Here is a 20,961-nt window from a genome sequence, read left to right on the forward strand (position 1 = left end):
CATCTTTTCATGTGTTTGTTAGCCATCTGTATGTCTTCCTTGGAGAAATGTCTGTTGAGTTCTTTGGCCCATTTTTTGATTGGGTCATTTATTTTTCTGGAGTTGAGCTGGAGGAGTTGCTTGTATATTTTTGAGATTAATCCTTTGTCTGTTGCTTCGTTTGCTATTATTTTCTCCCAATCTGAGGGCTGTCTTTTCACCTTGCTTATAGTTTCCTTTGTTGTGCAAAAGCTTTTAAGTTTCATTAGGTCCCATTTGTTTATTTTTGCTTTTGTTTCTAAAATTCTGGGATGTGGGTCATAGAGGATCCTGCTGTGATTTATGTCAGAGAGTGTTTTGCCTATGTTCTCCTCTAGGAGTTTTATAGTTTCTGGTCTTACATTTAGATCTTTAATCCATTTTGAGTTTATTTTTGTGTATGGTGTTAGAAAGTGTTCTAGTTTCATTCTTTTACAGCTGGTTGACCAGTTTTCCCAGCACCACTTGTTAAAGAGGTTCTCTTTTTTCCATTGTATATCCTTGCCTCCTTTGTCGAAGATAAGGTGACCATAGGTTCGTGGATTTATCTCTGGGCTTTCTATTCTGTTCCATTGATCTATATTTCTGTCTTTGTGTCAGTACCATACTGTCTTGATGACTGTGGCTTTGTAGTATAGTCTGAAGTCAGGCAGGTTGATTCCTCCAGTTCCATTCTTCTTTCTCAAGATTACTTTGGCTATTCGAGGTTTTTTGTATTTCCATACAAATTGTGAAATTATTTGTTCTAGTTCTGTGAAAAATACCGTTGGTAGTTTGATAGGGATTGCATTGAATCTATAGATTGCTTTGGGTAGTATAGCCATTTTGACAATATTGATTCTTCCAATCCATGAACACGGTATGTTTCTCCATCTGTTTGTGTCCTCTTTGATTTCTTTCATCACTGTTTTATAGTTTTCTATGTATAGGTCTTTTGTTTCTTTAGGTAGATATACTCCTAAGTATTTTATTCTTTTTGTTGCAATGGTGAATGGTATTGTTTCCTTAATCTCTCTTTCTGTTTTCTCATTGTTAGTGTATAGGAATGCAAGAGATTTCTGTGTGTTAATTTTATATCCTGCAACTTTACTGTATTCGTTGATTAGCTCTAGTAATTTTCTGGTAAAGTCTTTAGGGTTTTCTATGTAGAGGATCATGTCATCTGCAAACAGAGAGAGTTTCACTTCTTCTTTTCCTATCTGGATTCCTTTTACTTCTTTTTCTGCTCTGATTGCTGTGGCCAAAACTTCCAAAACTATGTTGAATAGTAGTGGTGAGAGTGGGCACCCTTGTCTTGTTCCTGATTTCAGGGGAAATGCTTTCAATTTTTCACCATTGAGGGTGATGCTTGCTGTGGGTTTGTCATACATAGCTTTTATTATGTTGAGGTATGTTCCTTCTGCCATATCTTTTAAAATGAGCATTCTTAAAAAGACTGCTATGTCTGCCTGGGGCAGGTTTTGTGGGGACATGCTACCGCAAGTAAGCTCAGCCCCTGCTACCTCATAGTCACCATACTGTCCTTGTTGATGGTTGAGGAGCCCAAGACATCCCTGAGCTTCAGATCTGCTTTCAGGGCATTTCTACTTAGATGTTCTGCAGACCATAAAAAAGAACTCTGTCCCAAACAGTCAGTTCCTCTCAGGCCCCCTGCTCCTCCCCTGCATTGAATACCATGTCCACTTGTGCAAAAGCCTGAAACACGGAGGTCTGTCTTAAACCCCACCTCCCTTAATGCCCCTCATTCACTCAGGGACCAGGTTCTGTCTTCAACTTCCTTCCTTCAGTTTCCATTCCTGCTGTCTTCAGGCCAGAACAATTTCTCACTTGGATGACTGGAATAGCTTCTTAACCAAGCACTGTCTAGTCTTGCCCATGCCAGTCCCTTCTCCAGAGTGCTGCCAGAATACTGTTTTAAAATTGCCAACCTGTTCTTGCTGGAATCTCAGACTGGTTCCAGCTGTTTGTACACATTGCCTCTACTGTGGGAAACACTGGCTGTCACCTCTGACCCTGGGCCAGCCTCAGTGACACTTCTCCTGGCAGGATTTCGTGATTTACATGCCCTGCCACTTTTTATGTCCCACTGCCTCTACAACCCCAGTGCCTAGTAGAGCCTGCTCAACAATCACGAAATGCTGAATGACACAGAAATCATCTGAATCTGAGTCTTCTTCCTATTTTCTTTCTCTCCCCACATTAGAGTGGCCCTTTTCTCTCTCTTACTTGCCCCATCCAAGGTTTATTGACTCTTTCTGGCTTTAGCCTCCAATCTTGTCTCCACATCTCCCATTAATTTCTAATCTGTTACTCGTCTCCACCTTCAGATTTTCCAATTTAGTACATCTGGAGTGGGACCCAGAATTTGCAATTTCTAGCAGATTCCCAGGAGATACTAATGCTGCTGGTCTAGAGATCATTCTTTGAAAACCACTGGAGCAATGATCTCAACTGGCAGTGGGCATCAAGTATAATATATCTTGGTCCACTCTGGCCTCTTGAATCAGAATTTTGAGGGAGGTAAGATGGGTAGGCAGTTTTCAACTTAAAAGTTCCCTAGGAAATCTTGATGCATCCTAGTTAAGAACCATGAACTCAGTGATTAACTCCAGGATCTCAGCTTCACTTTCTTCCTAAGCCTTATTTGGCACTACTCCCTCTGACTTTCTACCTTGTTCTCTAGTCATATGGAACAGCAAGCAGCATAATGATTCCACACCCCTGTTCCCTCGAAGCACTAGATTCTTTTTAGTTTTTCATTTATGCACCAGCATTCACTGGGTATCTAGCACACTCCAGGATGCAGTGCATAGTGTGGTGAATGGGCCTCATGGAGTCCACATGTTGTTTGCTCTAAGCTTCCCTAGCACCCTCTGCCTCCCCTTCTTCTTCACAATACAGAGAAATACTGGTTTAATGCTGCTATCTTGATAGACTATAAATTTCATGAAGGTAGGGACTAGAGTCTGTGTTTGTAAGTGCTCAGTACATGTTTGTTCAGATTAAACTGGAAAATTCTTCCCCTGCCCTAGCCCTCTTCCGAAAATCACCTCTAGAGTCCCGTCTCTCTCTATCATTCCTGACTTGCTCCAATTCTCCCACCACTGTCAGAACTGAGCCCCACCTTCCATGAGCCCTACTCCCTACTCTAAGCAGATTCCTAACTCATCACTTTGATCCTTCACTCTGTGTTGTTTATAGATCTGGTTCCTCCTACTAAATAAACTGTGAGCTTCTCAAGGGTAGGGACCATTTCATTTTTGCCTTTTAACCTCTGTACTTCATAAAGGAGGTATTTAATAATATTTGTCAAATTAATGAATTTCATTTTTCACTTAAGCCTGCTTTGCAGTGTTTTTGTCCAAACTTCCTTGTGGCTTAAATGAAATTGCCTTAAGACTCTTCTGTCTCTCTATATTAGGACAATACCATAATTCAAATTTCATATACCGTATGGAACATGCATAACATGTGATATAGGGGGAGAAATGTTTATCAAGGGTCTGAGCTAAATTTTCAGAGAGAGGACAAAGTGTGACTTCATGGACTGTTCACTGCATCATGACTCAGGGCTCTGAGGTGAGGTCCTGGACAAGCCTGTCACCCAGTCTTTTTGCCTCCCAGTTCTATTATTTATAAGCTAAACAAAAGACATGCTTTGTAATCTACTCTAAGTCTTGACAGGAAGTAGGATACTACTTACTAAAATAAACAAGATTTTGAAATTCGTTATAAAAATGAAATCAGACAACCCCTTAATAGAAAGAGGTGTCAGAAAGACAGATGATTATACTTTACAAAATTTACAAAAGAGTGTTCCTGATGAAATCTGCTCAGAAAATTGTGCCATGCACGTAGTATGCCTTCAGTGAATATTTATAGGATGAAAGAAACAAACAAGACAATCTACAAGCTTTCATTTAAATCAACAGGAGTCAAAAGCACCAACCTGCTCCCTTTGAGAATCACCAGTGACTCAAGCATTGTAGGTCCCTCCAGGAAGCCATGGTTTCCCACTTTGCTACTTAGGAACCAGCGCCCAGCATCTCCCACAGAGGAACACACTCTGTTACCACAGCTCACGCAGCTTCACGTGCTGTCAGGGAAATCTTCCCACCACACATATTCATGACTGTCAAACACACATTTCATGGTTGTACACAAGCTGTGTTAAATCACTTTGATACACACCTTTTCATCAAGCCAGAGAGGTTATAAATTCATTTCTAAACAATATTTTGGTTACACAAAAATCTTAGAAATTTAAGATCTCCATTCAATCTAGCAGCTGAGTATTCCCTGGAGTAAACTTATACATTTTTCAACTACATATTCTCCTTTGCATGGATATAGACTGGAGGAGGAAAAAAAAATATATGGATTGTATCACCAACAATGTTCTCTTCAGTGGATAGGATATCTATCTGCATATGGAATGAAGATCCTAGAAGGCCCACATTATTCCCACAATATCTTATCAAAAACAATGCTCATTCTGTGTAACAAAAGGAACTGTTAATGAAGTTCATGTATCATTGGAGCAGATAATTTTAGAAGGCTGTGTTCTTAAGGTTTCAGAATTACAGATTCAACTGTGGGAGCAAAGCGTCTTAGGAGCAGGACGCCCCAGATAACCTCACCCACGTACATTTCTCAAACAATGGTTTTCTGTGTGTAAACAGAAAACAGGAGTATATGGTTTTTGCCCTTAGTATTAAATAGCTGCCTTTTCTTCAGCACACTCTTAAATTTCCTCACAATGCACAGCCTTCAGCACCCCAAGGAGCGTAAACAAAGGATATCAGGCAAGTTCACCTACTCCCACTTCACAGAACAATGCTTGCTGTTAACTAAGCCATTCCCAGGGCAGATTTATGATTTGTGGAGCCCAGAGTAAATACTCAGGTTGGGCCCTTGGAATCTGAGGTCAGAAGCACGTGGTAACAGCTCAATCCCTAGGGCTTTTAGAAAACATGAAAATGTGACCTACAGTTTTTGGTGGTGGGTACACCAGGGACTATTTAGGCATTTAGAGAAATTAAACCACATTAAGGCCTCAAAACAGCTTATTGTTCACGCTCGAATATTTAACCTTTTCTTTCTAATTTGCTGTCATGCTTTTCCTCTTGTGAATAAATGTCTTCTGAATCATAGAAGATGAATCAAATACATGCTCACATGTCTATATATAAAAAATATCTTCAAAGAGCATCAAATTGTATAGAGAGGTAAATTTTAAAAGTTAAAAAGCCCTTGCCCATTTCCTAAAAAGAATTACAACTCAAATTCTTTTCTTGCATTCTTAGACCTCAGGTTATATCACAAGACAGAATTTGTAACCTGTGTTGTTAATTTATCCTCAAAATCTGAACGAGAATTTTGTCACATTAGAACTATAAGCACGTAAGAGAGAAAAGAAAGCAAGCGCATGGAAAGACTTCTTTTCTTTTGCCTTTTGAAGGAACACTTTGGCTAGAGTTACTCCCCATAGGTTTACACTATGCTGTTAACACATTATGGAACTTGGGGGAACAGTTTCTCTCCCTTGTTGTCTGGTGCAAGTATGAAAGAAAATAGGTTACTCTTTCCATTTTAATGAGTATAATTATTACCAAGTCATTAAAATTATGAAATGATTAAATTTCATTATACTCTTTTACTCTTTAATAATCACCTACTAAATATTAAAATTGAGCCAGAAAAGAAATTTTACAATATATAGCATTTTATAAATCTCATATATGTATTATATATATATATATACATACATACACACACACACAGAGAATGTTTGCTTAATTTTGAAGTAATTTGGAAATACTTGAATGCATTACTTAACTATTCAGTAGCATGGGTAGTTAGTATAATATAAATACAGCCATAGATCTCAGGCTGAATGAAACTGTTGGTGGGTCATTGAAGTTGCTGGGTCTTTTCATGTAACACAGATAATAAGCACTAGTCCATCATTCCACTTGACTTCATGCGATGCTAACCAGTTAGTTCATAGTCCCTAAACAATTATTAAATATCTGTATTTTCAAAAAATTATGTTCTACCTGTTTCCAGTGAGGTTCTGGTGTTTAAAATTTGCTTAGATAGACTTTAAACTATGAGGTTTAAAGAGAGGGAAATACGCTGAGAAAATTACAGGCACAATGTTGTGACAGACACGCTCAGAAAATCACAAGACTGTTTTGAACAAATAATACCAAAGTTAGGAAGTCCTGGGAGAGATGACAGACTGATAAAATCCATAGTCTTCAATTCTGGCATGAATGGAAAAGGACATAAAGACCTTGTCTATCGCACTACTCTTGCTAGCGTGGGAGGAAATGCCTGCCTAACACCGACCAGTGGAACATCATTGAAAAAAGTAGAGATTAAGAGAATAAAACAACAAAAAGAGTAGCTCCCTACCCATTGCCTCCTCCTGAATGAACTTTTGACATATCAGCAAACTCTTCCTTCCGTTTGCTGCCGCTGGTGTACTGCTCGCTGTACAGCTTGAGGGACATCTGCTCAACAGCATCTCTTTGTGCTTCCAGGTAGCATAGTTGAACCTCAGCCTGGAGAGAGAAACAAAGAGGAATGGCTGTTTTAATCTGGAAGGAATGCATTTCAAGTGAGGTGTAACAACACAGAGAATGGGAATTGTTCACATCATTATACCGCTCCTTTTCAGCTTGGATTTAATGGGATCAGCTGGGCATATTACAGAATTATATTTTAGATCTGAATCTTATAAGTTCCTCCTTAAAATATAATCTGAATAAATGAACTCTCAGAAGACTCAGTAAATATCACAAAATATCCTTGAGATCATAATACTGTATGATGAGACTTTATATAAAAGTTCTCTCAAATTCCTTAATAATATTCTTCCTCACACTGCCACATATGTAACATTTTTTTTTTAAAGAGTCCCCTTCCAACCCATACATTTGCATGGACACAAACTCTGGATGCTTCTCATTAGCTTCACCCTGAGGAGAATATAAAAGCCTAGTACTAATTCAATATCTCTTCAATAGGGATAAGACTTCCTACATTACTTTTTTTTGGTTCTCTGTATTTTGTCTTAATAATTTTAAAATAGAAAGAACAGTGATTTTGCTTACATATAGGCTTGGATTGTTAAATTTTTCACAGATACTTGGGGCTCACTGTACTAAAAGGAAAGGTAGTAAGTTCACCATGCTGTTTTCTATCAAACCAAGGCCAAAAGAATGCTGAATAACATTTGGCAAGGAAATGTATTGAAGAGATGCTTTATTTATTGCAGCTGTTGTGATCCCTGTGGCTTTAGAGTTCCCCAGAACACCAGATAAAACGGGGAATGAAGTCTTCTCTGTGGCATGCTTGCCTGTGGTGAAGGAAAAAGGCCAGTGCTGAGTACATGTGTACTGTGGACCAAAGGAGCTCTTAAGGTCTTTTTGTGTGCTTCACTAAATCCCACATGCCTCTTAACATTTCTCAACAGCCTTAAAATTTCTACTTCTTTATTATTTAATTATATATTTTCCTACAGAAAGACCAAGTCTGGGTCAGTTGCTGGGTAGTTGCCAGATTTCCATAATATGTAGGAAAAGCAGAGTCAGAGATAACCTTCTACTCTTCATGTCCATGGCCAGCCAAGGCCTCTTGTACACCCTGGTTTTATAGGCGCAATCGTGGGGGAAAAAGAAAAGTGTCACAAAGTAGCAGCTGCTTAAAAGGGAGAATCAGGACTCTGTAAAGGAAATGGGTAGCTTATGAAATGGAAGATCTCAAATCATTCTAGAATTTGTATTTTGTTTTTTTCCACAGGAGCTAATTATGAATGCTCTAGATATTGAGGAAGAATTTAAAAAATACTAAAATTACTATATTCATGTAATTGAAGTTTCTGCAATCTATGTATTGGTTCATGCAACCTTTTTTCGCCCAAACTAATTGACTTGCATAAGGATTAAGAATTATGTCAAACACTATAAACTAAGGATAATGTTACATGGAGTATTTTCAGTATGGGAAGAAAGGGTGTGGCTGGTGGAAAGCACAAAGGAAACACTAAATCTAGTGTTAGTCAGCCTATTTATTAATAGACGGAGAAAAGGAAGTCATGGAGCATATTAATGACAACACAGACGAGTGCCAACTCAGAGGTTTGCAGGTATTACAGAATTTGAAGAAATATCTAGAGACCTAAGAATATTCTTTAATGGTTGGGGGGAAGAAAATGAAACTGAATACAGGGAGTCAATGATTAGAAAAAAACAATAGACAATAGAAATGTATTGGTTCTATATCTTTCAATAAAGTATACAATATTCCCAAGCAACTAAATATGAGATCATTGAGAGATACTGAACAGTAGTCAAAGAACTTAATACAGCTAGAGATTATCATACTAAGTGAAGTCATAAAGTGAAAGACAAATACCATATGATATAAATAAAATATGAACAAATGAACCTATCTACAAAACAGAAACAGATTCATAAACATAGAGAACAGACTTGTGGTTGCCGAGGAGGAGGGGGGAAGGAGAGGAATGGACTGGGAGTTTGGGGTTGGCAGATGCAAAATATTACATTTAAAATGGATAAACAACAAGGTCTTAGTGTTTAGCACAGAGACCTGTATTCAATATCCTGTGATAAACCATAATGGAAAAGAATATTAAAAAAGAATGTCTATAAGTAAATAACCGAGTCACCTTGCTGTACCGCAGAAATTGGCACAGCGTTGTAAATCAACTATACTTCAATAAAAAGTAGTGATAAAATAATCTTTAAAAGATAACTTAAAAACAAAAATCTTTCCAAATGCTATCCCCACTCCTCCCCTTCTCAACACTATGGGGATAATGAGGAGACATCCCACACAAATTATTCTTTTGGAAATCCTATTAAAATAATGAATCTACACCATTAGATGCCAAAGCTGAACATCTGATCCACAGAGGTCCCTGTTAGTTTTTAACCACCCTACGGTAGCAAACTAGACCACTGCTTGTTTTTGGTAAAGATCTCACAAATGTGTGCCACTGGTCACAAAAAGCAACGTAAAGAGGGAGGCCAACTTCACATAGACTCATCGCTACCATGGAAAAATAATTGAAGCTCAGCCCTTTGAGATCCTTGGCCATCTCTGTGCACAAGGGTAGCACCTCTTGTGTGACACAGATTCCCAGAAAGGAATTCAGAGAACAATGCTGAGAGCAACTGGAGAAACAATTAGTCACCTACTAAAATGATTGAAATGCTATGATCTAAGACTTTTATTGCACAATATCTCATAGGCATTTGACATTGGAAACTTCCCTGTGCTAAAAAGGAGATGAATTAGATGGCCCAGCTTTTCCTATCCATCTGTATTTCTATCTCTGCTTTCAGTGATTCATTTCAAAACGTGATGATAAAAATAGAACCAAAGTTTCTTCGGCTAAGGTTGAACGACTTTGCCAGCCTAAATCTCTCTGCAAACTGCCTTAACTTTTTCTCATACTGTATTTTACTCCACAGATAAATTTTTAGGAGAAAGATTTGGAGAAATTATAGTTCTTAAAAAAAATAGTCACACTGAATCTTTGATTAAAATAATTTCATTTATTGAAGCAATAGTTAGAACCGGACATGAAACAATGAACTGCCTTAAAATTGGGAAAGGAGTATGTCGAGGCTGTATAGTCTCACCCTGCTTATTTAGCTTATATGCAGACTACATCATGAGAAATGCTGGGCTCGATGAAGCACAAGCTAGAATCCAGATTGCCAGGAGAAATACCAATAACCTCAGATACGCAGATGACACCACTCTTATGGCAGAAAGCAAAGAAGAACTAAACAGCCTCTTGATGAAAGTCAAAGAGGAGAGTTAAAAAGCTGGTGTAAAACTCAACATTCAAAAAACTAAGATCATGGCCATCCAGTCCTATCCCTTAATGGCAAATAGATGGGGAAATAGTGGAGACAGTGACAGGCTTTCTTTTCTCAGGCTCCAAAATCACTGCAGATGGTGACTGCAGCCATGAAATTAAAAGACGCTTACTCCTTGGAAGAAAAGCCATGACAAACCTAGAGAGCTAAAAAGTACTAGTGAAAGTAATAGTAGTTAAAAAAGTAGAGACATTGGTGACAGAAGTCTGTCTAGTCAGAGCTATGGTTTTTCCAGTAGTCATGTATGGATGTGAGATTAGGACCATAAAGAAGGCTGAGCACTGAAAAACTGATGCTTTCTAACTGTGTTGCTGGAGAAGACTCTTGAGAGTCCCTGGGACAGCAAGGAGAAAAAAAAACAGTCAATCCTAAAGGAAATCAACTTTGAATATTCACTGAAAGGACTGATGCTGAAGCTTGAATACTTTGGCCACCTGATGGGAAGAGCCAACTCATTGGAAAAGACCCTGATGTTGGGAAAGACTGAGGGCAGGAGAAGGAGGCAACAGAGAATGAGATGGCTGGATGGCCTTATCGATTCAAAGGACATGAGTTTGAGCCAACTCTAGGAGAAGTGAAGAACAAGGAAGGCTGGCATGCTGTAGTCCATGGGGTCGCAAAGAGGTGGGCATGACTGAGCGACTGAATAACAACGAGAACAATGACAATTGTAGATACTTTAAAAGTGACTATATTTTACAAATAGAAACATAGACTATAGCATATTAAATAATATTACTGATGTGTAATCAACAAGATTTGATAATTTATTCACTAAGAAAAATGAAAAGGAACAAGTAGGAACAGACTCACTGACAGATCTACCTCTCACTTCCTGGCCAGTGTCATCAATGGGAATATAAAATGAGTAGCATAGACAAAGGGAACAAATGAGCTAAAACAGAGACTTTTGCTTTGAGGTACTAGTATGATTCCCAAAATGAAATGCTCAGCAAGCAAGTGGAAATATTAGGACTGAAATATAAACCCAGAGGCAAAGGCTGACACTAGGAGATGAAATGAGAACGCCATGGGAAACCGTGTATGATGAGAAGAGAAAAAGGACCAGCTCTTTCTTATTCTAATTGAGGCCTGCATAAGACCTCAGCTGACCTAAAGTGATGGATTCTCAAATACTCTACCTCCCTCTCCGCCAGCCCCAAATCCATTTTATAGATAGTTCATTGATCTTTTTGACTCACATCTGGGATCACTGGTTCTTGTTGTTTCAGGGCTTAATTCTGGACCTCTTTATTTAAACTCTTTTCCATGGCTTTCAATGCTACCTATGTAGTAACAGCTCCCTATTCTCTCCTCTGAGTGCCATACTTATATATGCAATCAACCACTGCTAACTCAATTTACTTTAAGCATAGCTGTTGAAAACACTCTCCATTCTCATCCTTTCTGCATGCCTCCAAACTTTCTGTTCTTAGTACCCTCCCTTTAAATAAATGGCACCATGTGTTGCTTAGGTCAGAAACCTGAGAATCATCCATGACTCCTCTTCATCATTTCCTACAACCAGTTACTCCCTAAATTCTGTTGATTCTTCTTTCAAAATGTCTCTCCAGTCTGTCTTCCCAGTCTGCATTGCTGCCAGCCTGGTCCAAGCCTTTATCAACTCTCCCCTGTAGTACAGCAATTATCTTCTAATGTGTATCCCCCCTTGCCCATTCCTGCCTCTCCCAGCTCTTCCATTACAGTGTCAGAGTGGTCTCTATAAAACATAAGTTGGTTTCATACTACATTTAGATCTAAAACACAAACTTAGAACATAGCTCATTAGATTTGCTTCCTGCCTACCTTAGACCTCATTCCCTACTTCTCTCTTTCTTGATCATTATACCCCTTGTCATGCTTTCCTTCTTCCTTCTTCAAATAGCTCCTTCCCCTCTAAGGACCTTTGCACATACTGTTCCCTTTCTCTAGAACATTCTCTTGCCAATGACTTCTCATTCCTTAGCTCTCAGCTGACATGTTACTTCTCAGGGAGGCTTCTCTGTCCACCTTATCAAAAGTAGACCCACTCTATTTTTCTCCACTTCAGAACAGTGTTAGTTTCCTTTACAGCACATATCTCAATTTAGAATTCTTAGATTTGCTGGCTTATACTTTCTCTATCTCTGTCTCCAGACTCTAAGCTCCATACAGGGATGGTGTTTCTTTGTCTGCTTGGCCATTCTGTATTCCCAGCACCTAGGCAGTATCTTGAATGTGATAGACGCTCAGTAAATAATGTATTGCTCATATAGTCACTAAGCCTTTATCATGTGTCAGGAACTACACCAAGAACTATGGGTACAAAGAACAAAACATTGTCCCTTTTCTCAAGGGATTGCAGTGTAGTGGAGGAAAGAGCCATGGCAACAAGTAGATAAGTGCGCTGAGCAAAATGATGGTGGGGGAGGATGGGAAATAAAACATTGCATGAAGGTGAGGAATGGGCAGTAAAAGCCAGGTAGAGGTAACATTTGAGCCAGATCTGGGAGTATGGGTATATCTTTGTCAGGTAAAGAAGCAGATGAATATCTTTACAGGTAGAAGTCTTCATTTGTTCAGAGGCCCAGACTTACAAAAGGATGTGGCATGTTCAGAGAATGATGGCTGCAGCTTTGGGGGCATTTATGCAAAGAGGCTAAAGCAGAAGGGGAGAGGCTATGGAGAATGTCACTTCAGGGAATCAGCTCTCCAATGACCTGCCAAGAAGATGTCACTGTTCCTGTGATGGCCTTAATCTACTATCTGCCTTCTTCTGTCATGAGATGGGTTAGCCCAGATACACTCATAAAGTTCCTACCTCCTGACATCGCATTGAGAAGAGAATCAACAGTTTCCAAGAGGACAGAAGCCCAGAAATCCAACAGAGAGAATGCCTACCTAAGAGATTCTATTAATTCACTTCTCTCTAGTAAACTTTTAAAATAATGTTATGGGTTTATTTCACATAATGTGTCCTCTTCAAATTGTATGTTGAAGCCTTAAACCTATGTGACTGTAATTGGAGACAGGGTCTTTAAAAAGATAATTAAGGTTAAATAGATCACAAGGGTGTGGCCCTAATCCAACAGGACTGGTGTCTTCATAAAAAGATGAAGAGTGGTCCCACAGAGAAAAGGCCATGTGAGGATACAGTAAGAAGGCAGTCGGTCATCCACAAGCAAGGGGAGAGGCCTCCTAGAAACCAAACCTGTCAACTACTTGATCTGGGACTTCTAGCCTCCAGAACTGTAAGAAATAAATTTCCATTGTTTAAGCCACCCAGTCTGTGTATTTTTTATTGCCACCCTAGTAGACTAACTAAGATCATGACATCCAGTCCCATCACTTCATGGCAAATAGATGGGGAAACAGTGGAAACAATGGCTGACTTTATTTTGGGGGGCTCCAAAATCACTGCAGATGGTGACTGCAGCCATGAAATTAAAAGACGTTTACTCCTTGGAAGGAAAGTTATGACCAACCTAGACAGCATATTAAAAAGCAGAGACATTACTTTGTCAACAAAGGTCTGTCTAGTCAAGGCTATGGTTTTTCCAGTTGTCATGTATGGATGTGAGAGTTGGACTATAAAGAAAGCTGAGCACAGAAGAATTGATGCTTTTGAACTGTGGTGTTGGAAGACTCTTGAGAGACCCTTGGACTGCAAGGAGATCCAACCAGTCCATCATAAAGGAAATCAGCCCTGGGTGTTCAGTTGGAAGGACTGATGTTGAAGCTGAAACTCCAATATTTTGGCCACCTGATGCGAAGAGGTGACTCATTTGAAAAGACCCTGATGTTGGGAAAGATTGAAGGCAGGAGGAGAAGGGGACAACAGAGAACGAGATGGTTGGATGGCATCACCGACTCAATGGATATGAGTTTGGGTAAACTCCAGGAGTTGGTGATGGACAGGGAGGCCTGGTGTGCTGCGGTTCATGAGGTCACAAAGATTTGGGCACGACTGAGCAACTGAACTGAACTGAAGAAGACTAATACACATAATAAAGTTAGAATCACTGCCTTATCAGAGGTTTAATACAACTGCTTTGCTACTTATCATTGTTAGTATGTTTCCCCCTTTTATTTCCCAGGTGTCACTAGTGGTAAAGAACCTGCCTGCCAATTCAGGAGACAAAAGAGACTCGGGTTCAATCCTTGGGTCAGGAAGATCCCCTGGAGAAGGAAATGGCAATCCACTCCAGTATTCTTGCCTGGAGAATCCCAAGAACAGAGGAGCCTGGTGGGGCTACAGTCCATATTGTTTCAAAGAGTTGGACACAACTGAAGCAACTTAGCATGCACAATTTACAATGTAGGCAGATTTAGCTGCTAAGTCATGTTTGACTCTTTGCAACCCCATGGACTGTAGCCCGCCATTCTCCTCTGTCCATGGGATTTCCCAGGCAAGAATACTGGAGTGGGTTGCCATTTCCCTCTCCAGGGGATCTTCCTGACTCAGGTATCAAACTTGGGTCTCCTATATTGCAGGCAGATTCTTTACCAACTGAGCCACCAGGGAAGACCCTTGATTTACAACAGATACTTCAATTAAATCTTTAGAACTTCCGCTACTCATATGGAATTTTAAATGTCTTCATTGAGACAGGTTTGATCCCTGGGTTGAGGAGATGCCCTGGAGAAGGAAATAGCAACCCACTCCAATATTCTTACCTGGAGAATCCCATGGACAGAGAAGACTGGTGGCTACAGTCCATGGGGTAATGAAGAGTTGGACATGATTAAAGTGACTTAGCATGAATAGCCTAAATAATTAGAGACACTCCTCTTCAAATTTAGACTACATATTAATAATTTAGTCAGAACACAAGACAGTGTTCTAAAATATTCTATTTAAATTTGGCTTGGTATGTGGTGATTCAAATTCAGTGATATTCTCCTGAGCCCATCAACTATATACTCCCTTTTGATGAGGGTGAAAGAGGAGAGTGAAAAAACTGACTTAAAAGTCAATATTAAAAAAACTAAGATCATGGCATCTGGTCCCATCACTTTATGGTGAATAGATGAGGAAAAAATAGAAACAGTGACAGATTTCCTCTTTTGGGGCTTTAAAATCACTGTGGATGGTGACTGCAGTCAGGAAATTAGATGATTACTTCTTTCAGGAAAGCTATAACAAACCTAGACAGTGTATTAAAAAGCAAAGACATCACCTTGCCAACAAAGTTCCATATAAACAAGCCTATGGTTTTTCTAGTAATGTACGGATTTGAGAGCTGGACCATAAAGAAGGCTAAGTGCCAAAGAATTGATGCTTTTGAATTGTGGGGCTGGAGAAGACTCTTGGACAGCAAGGAGGTAAAACCAGCCAATCCCAAAGGAAACCAACCCTGAATACTCATTGGAAGGACTGATGCTGAAGCTCTAATATTTGGCCACCTGATGTGAAGAACCGACTCATTGGAAAAGACTCTCACGCTGGGAAAGATTGAAGGCAGGAGGATAAGAGGGCAACAGAGGATGAGATGGTTGGATGGCATCACCAAGTCAATGGACGTGAACTTGGCAAACTCTGGCAGATGGTGAGGGATAGGGAGGCCTGGCATGCTGCAGTCCATGGGGTCGCAGAGTTGGACAGGACTTGGCAACTGAACAACAACAACAGCAGCAGCAACAACATACTTCCTTCTGATAATGTGTCTAACAACAAAATAGTTATTTAGCCCATTGTAAATTTGGTGGTGAGGGGGGTAAATTTCAGTTATTCTAACAATCTTGAAGGATTAAACCCACACTTACTTTTATAATCACATACAGATACAAGCCTTGTCCTTGCCCTAAAAAGCACTGACTTAGTTGAGAAATATCAATTATTTCATTGTCACTGCATATCCCTAGGGTTAAGTATCCTGAGAATGTTAGAAAATTAATTTTACTCTTTCTTAACTCATGCCACTGTAGGTCTGCCTGTTCACTTCATAGCTTCCCACCACATCTACCCAGCCACTTGCATCTGGCTCCACATCCTCTGCTTTCTCTCCTGTTTCTGTGGAAAATGTCCATATTTCTACCCAAGACCAATCCCCTCCACTTAGACACAAAGACCCCCTCTTATCTATGCAAAGATTATCACCCCAGCAGCAAATCACCCATCTCTTCTTCCTCAAGTTTTTTCCTCTCCTCTCCACTATATTATTCTCATTAGCACATTCCCCACCCCACCCCCCAAATGCTGTGTCTCTCCCATGGTAAAATAAATAAAGAGCTTCTCAGGTGGTGCAGTGGTAAAGACTCTGCCTGCCGATGCAGGAGAAAAAAAGAGACGCAGGTTCCCTGGGTTTGGAAGATCCCCCAGAGGAGGAACGACAACCAACTCCTGTAATCTTGCCTGGGAAATTCCAGGGACAGAGGAGACTGGTGGGCTACAGTCCATGGGGTCGCATGGGGTCCAACATGACAGAGAGACTGAGCACAACCGTACAAAATAAATAAATAAAAAGGAAAAATAATCTCTTGACATCAGTTGATACCAATCTATTCTTGGCTTAAGCCCCATTTCTCTGTTCTTCATTATAGCAAAATCACTGTTATCCACATTATCTATACTCACTATGCCCAATTCCTCTCCTCTTTTCTCTTGAATGTACTCCAACTAGGCTTTTATCCACATGCCACAGTTGAGTCCTCAACCTATCCTGACCGGCTTCAGCAGGGCCAGTGGGCTTGCTCCAGGGCTCTAGGGGCATTGTGACCTTGTCTGCACGACAGCTCCATCCCTAACCTCCCTTAAGTCTTTGCTAAAATGTCATCTTCTTATTCAGGTCTTTTTTGATCTTCCACTTAATACTTCAACTGCCTCCTGCCTCCTACTCCCCACCCCCCACCCCCCTACCCAGTAATCCTTACTGTCCTTCATATATATTTACCTTGTGTAGCCAAAATAGGTAACTTATTTTATATTGTCTATCTTCCAATTGTGGGCTGGAAGCTGTGAGTGGACAGGGGCTTTTATCTATGTATCCATTGCTATATTTTATCCATGTATTCATTGTTTTTATCTATGTATTCATCACCATATCCCCAGCACCCAGCACAGCACAGTACATGGTATGTGATAGGCAATCTATATAAATTAGCTGAATACATTTTACAGATTTTGAAAATTTTAAATGGTTTAAAATGTACAAAGAAATAAGACAGTTTAAGGTTGTAGCCTCAGTTTAATTTTGAAAATAGTTGGCTTTATTCTCTCTTAAAAAGGAGACTATTTTTTTCTTTGACCAAAAATTATTGAAATATATATAACTTGTTTACTTTTATCTAGAGAAAAGGAAGAAGAAAACCTTCTTTATTTTGAGTCATTTGGTAATATTTTATTCAGCTAATAGAGTGCTCTTATATGTCACATATCATATTAAAAGCTAACCACAATGGTCTCATGCTTATAGAATGAAAATTTCACCTATTGTGGTAATGGAGTAAGCTACACAATACATTTCAAAATGAAGTTTGAAGTCTTCTGGGTAAGAATGTGTTGAAGCTTAATAAAACCTGATTTCCCATTTAAAATAAAAAAACAGTCATTTGAGCTTATGGAAGGGACATCAGCAATGTCACAGTTTGTATTTGGAAGAATCCACACCAGCTCAGGAAGACCATGGCAATCCATCAGTACAATGAAGGGGAACTGCACATTTTCTGACGATAATTTTGTTATTTGGGGATATTTCCTACTTTTACTAGTCTTTTCTCTTTACCTTGGATGCACTGTCTAAGCACACACCTTTCCCCCTTATGCCTCCCCTCTAACCTCCCTGTAGAATTCATCTCTTGCAACTGGCCCAAATAACTTCATTCTTCTGGAAACACCTTCAGGTCCCTAAACCCCCAAAGACTCTGACAAGGACTTTCAGGATTGATCAGAATCTCCATTTGGAAATCTCCATGCTTTTGTTTGGCAGAATTCCTCATATTCACTCCAGGATTGGGAGTTGTCACATCTATAGGGGTTTTTTTGTTCCCCAAGATCCTAAAATGAACTCTCGGAAGACATTTATCACACATCCATGATTAGCCACGTTCTGCTGCTACTGCTAAATCACTTCAGTCGTGTCCGACTCTGTGCGACCCCATAGACGTCAGCCCACCAGGCTCCTCCGTCCCTGGGATTCTCCAGGCTAGAACACTGGAGTGGGTTGCCATTTCCTTCTCCAATGCATGACAGTGAAAAGTGAAAGTGAAGTCTAATTAAGTACAAATATTATTTGGTGATACAAAGGAGGAGTTCTGTGTATAGGACTGAGTTAGAACACCAAAGTTTCCTTCTCCTAAGGGTTGGAGCAGAGACTAAGAACTACAGAGCAATGCATCTCTCTTTAGAATAAAGTTGATTAAAGGTCTTCATTTCTTCATTTGACAAATATATTTTGAGAGTCTCTTTATGTGTAAGACATTGTAGAAGATACAAATCTGGCTCAGACATGGTGCTTGTCCTTAGGGAACCTATAACCTAGAATTATAAAAATTATATCATACATAACAGGATCTAAAATATTTATTCAAGGATATGACCGATACACTTTGAAAATACAGTCAAAGAAACAATTACTGAGTTGGTTAGGATATTCTTTTTATCAATGGATAAAAAACTTTTAAAAGTATTTAAATATTTCTCATTAAAAATAAAATACATATCAACATTTAGGAAGATGCTTAAAGCTATTTCAATATCATACTCAGCAAGTAAGTGAGTGAAATGGCTCAGTCGTGTCCAACTTTTTGTGATCCTATGGACTGAATACTGGAGTGGGTAGCCTTTCCCTTCATCTAGGGGGTCTTTCCAACCCAGGGATCGAATCCAGGTCTGCCGCATTGCAGGCAGATTCTTTACCAGTTGAGCCACAAAGGAAGCCCAAGAATACTGGAGTGGGTAGCCTATCCCTTTTCCAGCAGATCTTCCTAACACAGGAATCGAACTAGGTTCCCCTGCACTGCAGGCAGATTCTTTACCAACTAAGCTATGAGATTATTACAAATACTAATCTTTGTACTTTAGGCTATAAAATTTCTCTGACCATACTGGCAGCGCCAGAAAACCTAGACTTATATTCCCAAGGTTTATTTATACATATTCATGGATAATAAAGTCAAGACAACTGCTAAAGATAACTGATTTAAGTAAAAATATTGTATTTCTATATTTAAAAGGTCATCTTTCTGTCTACTGACTTGGTGCTAGTGGCAAACCATTAAAACCATTCACTGTAATGTTTAAGAAATCCAATTTTAAAGCTACATTTTAATGGTATTTGTTAAATGGGAAGCATCTAAACAAAGCAGAAAAATTAACATGAATGCTATTTTCATTATTTCTTCTGCATTTGTACGTAAAGAAAAATGTCATCTTCCTCCATGTTAATGAGAGAAGAGATGTCTATATTAAAAACAATGATAACACCTCCACTTAAACATAAAGAACAAATATATCACACAATCATATTTGTGGATAGCCTCATCCACCACTACTCTCCTATTCTTTGTAATGGAAGTAGTTAAAGTCATTAAAAATTCAGCATTTTATGTCACGAGCTAGGGTGGGAAGGGAGCATGATTACACTGTGTGGACTGGAGGGGATGATTAGAATTTCTATGTTTCTCCATTACTGTTTCCTTAGCAAATCTCTGCACAATGACACAGGCGTCAAATCTTGTGTTTATATTCTTCGGCAGTGTTCTTATTCCCAACTTCCAAATACAACTACCACAAGTCCTTATGTACTTTCTGGCAGAAACTAAAAATTAAAGACATATAATGTCAAGATACAGTCAGCTTCTCTTGCCCTGCAGGACTGGCAGTTCCTTCCAGAGTACAATTATGTTGGCAAATGCTGCTATTAACTCTATGACTACAATGTGCACTCCAGTTCCTTTGAAATTCTATAAAATAGTTGTCCTTAGATGGTGATAGAAAGGAAGGAATGAAGCAGGAACAACAAGAATTACTTTACATACTAATAATAACAATTTAGCTATCAAAACAGAACTGAACAAGTGTGCCTTTATACATTCTTTTAAAAATGTAGCCTCCTAGGGTCCTAATAATCAGAGCCTATGGTTCAGGAATGCACGGTAGCACTCAGCTCAGTGCCTGTATCCTCATTTCAAAGAGAATCATTCAAACCGACATCCACCCTGTCAAGAGTCTTGACTTTGAGCTGCTAATGTAGAATAAAAATCAATATAAATTTTGATCATTTGATGAATATTTACTTCTTTCTTTAGTGTTTAGGGATTTAGAATTGAAAAGTGCTGAATCAAGTCATTTTATTTTTCTGTGTTTGTGCCAACACCAATTTACTACCCTCCAGAAAGTTCCTGAACAAGATGTCTCAGGTGGTGTGCATGTTGGTTTTTCCTGTCAATCATAACAGTATGTCAGTAGGGAACCATAATCATTTCCCTTTCATACTCCTAGTGTTCCAAAGAGGAATATTTTGATTACATCCCTGGAAAAGGTAAATTTTCTCATTTAGACACACTATTGTAAGCCTGGGTGTCTGTTGGTTTTGGCATTCAGTTGAGCCTCAATTGATACAATCTATTAAAAGTTAAACATTTTATCTTAGGCTCCAAGGATTTTGCACTATAAACAGAGCTACAAATGGGTTCCTCTATAAGAAACATTCAGCGTCACCCCCAAGACAAAGAGCTTTTACAGATGTTGCCATCTTTTTCATGCATTTTTCTGAAGAATGGCAAGGACATATCAACTGACTGCTCTAATCAACAGACTGACTTCACAATAAAAAAAATTACACTTTCATTATAAATGAAAAGAAATGCATTACAGACAAATAACTCTTTTAAAAACTTAACAATTAAAATGTGATTCCAATGTAAGTCTAGTTGTGAGTAGAGTAGCATGCCACCATTTTTACTATGATACCTTGATATATATAACGAAAGCTTACTATTTTTGCAGTTTCCATAGTGATTATTAAAAGAATGGTCTTTCCTAATTTGAAAGAGGCTAATTGCAAATACCAAAAAGGTAAGCTATTCTCATTAAAAAAAA

The 20,961-nt window shown here is 39.0% G+C and overlaps 1 protein-coding gene across 1 annotated transcript in view; it reads right to left on the reverse strand.

Moving 5' to 3' along the window:
* Nucleotides 1-20,961, reverse strand: part of AKAP6 (A-kinase anchoring protein 6) — a 486,146-nt gene that overhangs the window by 136,099 nt on the left and 329,086 nt on the right. The window contains exon 8 of the mRNA XM_020870415.2: nt 6,439-6,587. Within this exon, the coding sequence (XP_020726074.2) occupies nt 6,439-6,587 (149 nt within the window). The remainder of the gene's footprint in view (nt 1-6,438; nt 6,588-20,961) is intronic.

Source organism: Odocoileus virginianus, chromosome 16 (genome assembly GCF_023699985.2).
Source record: "Odocoileus virginianus isolate 20LAN1187 ecotype Illinois chromosome 16, Ovbor_1.2, whole genome shotgun sequence".
NCBI classification, from domain to species: Eukaryota; Metazoa; Chordata; class Mammalia; order Artiodactyla; family Cervidae; genus Odocoileus; species Odocoileus virginianus.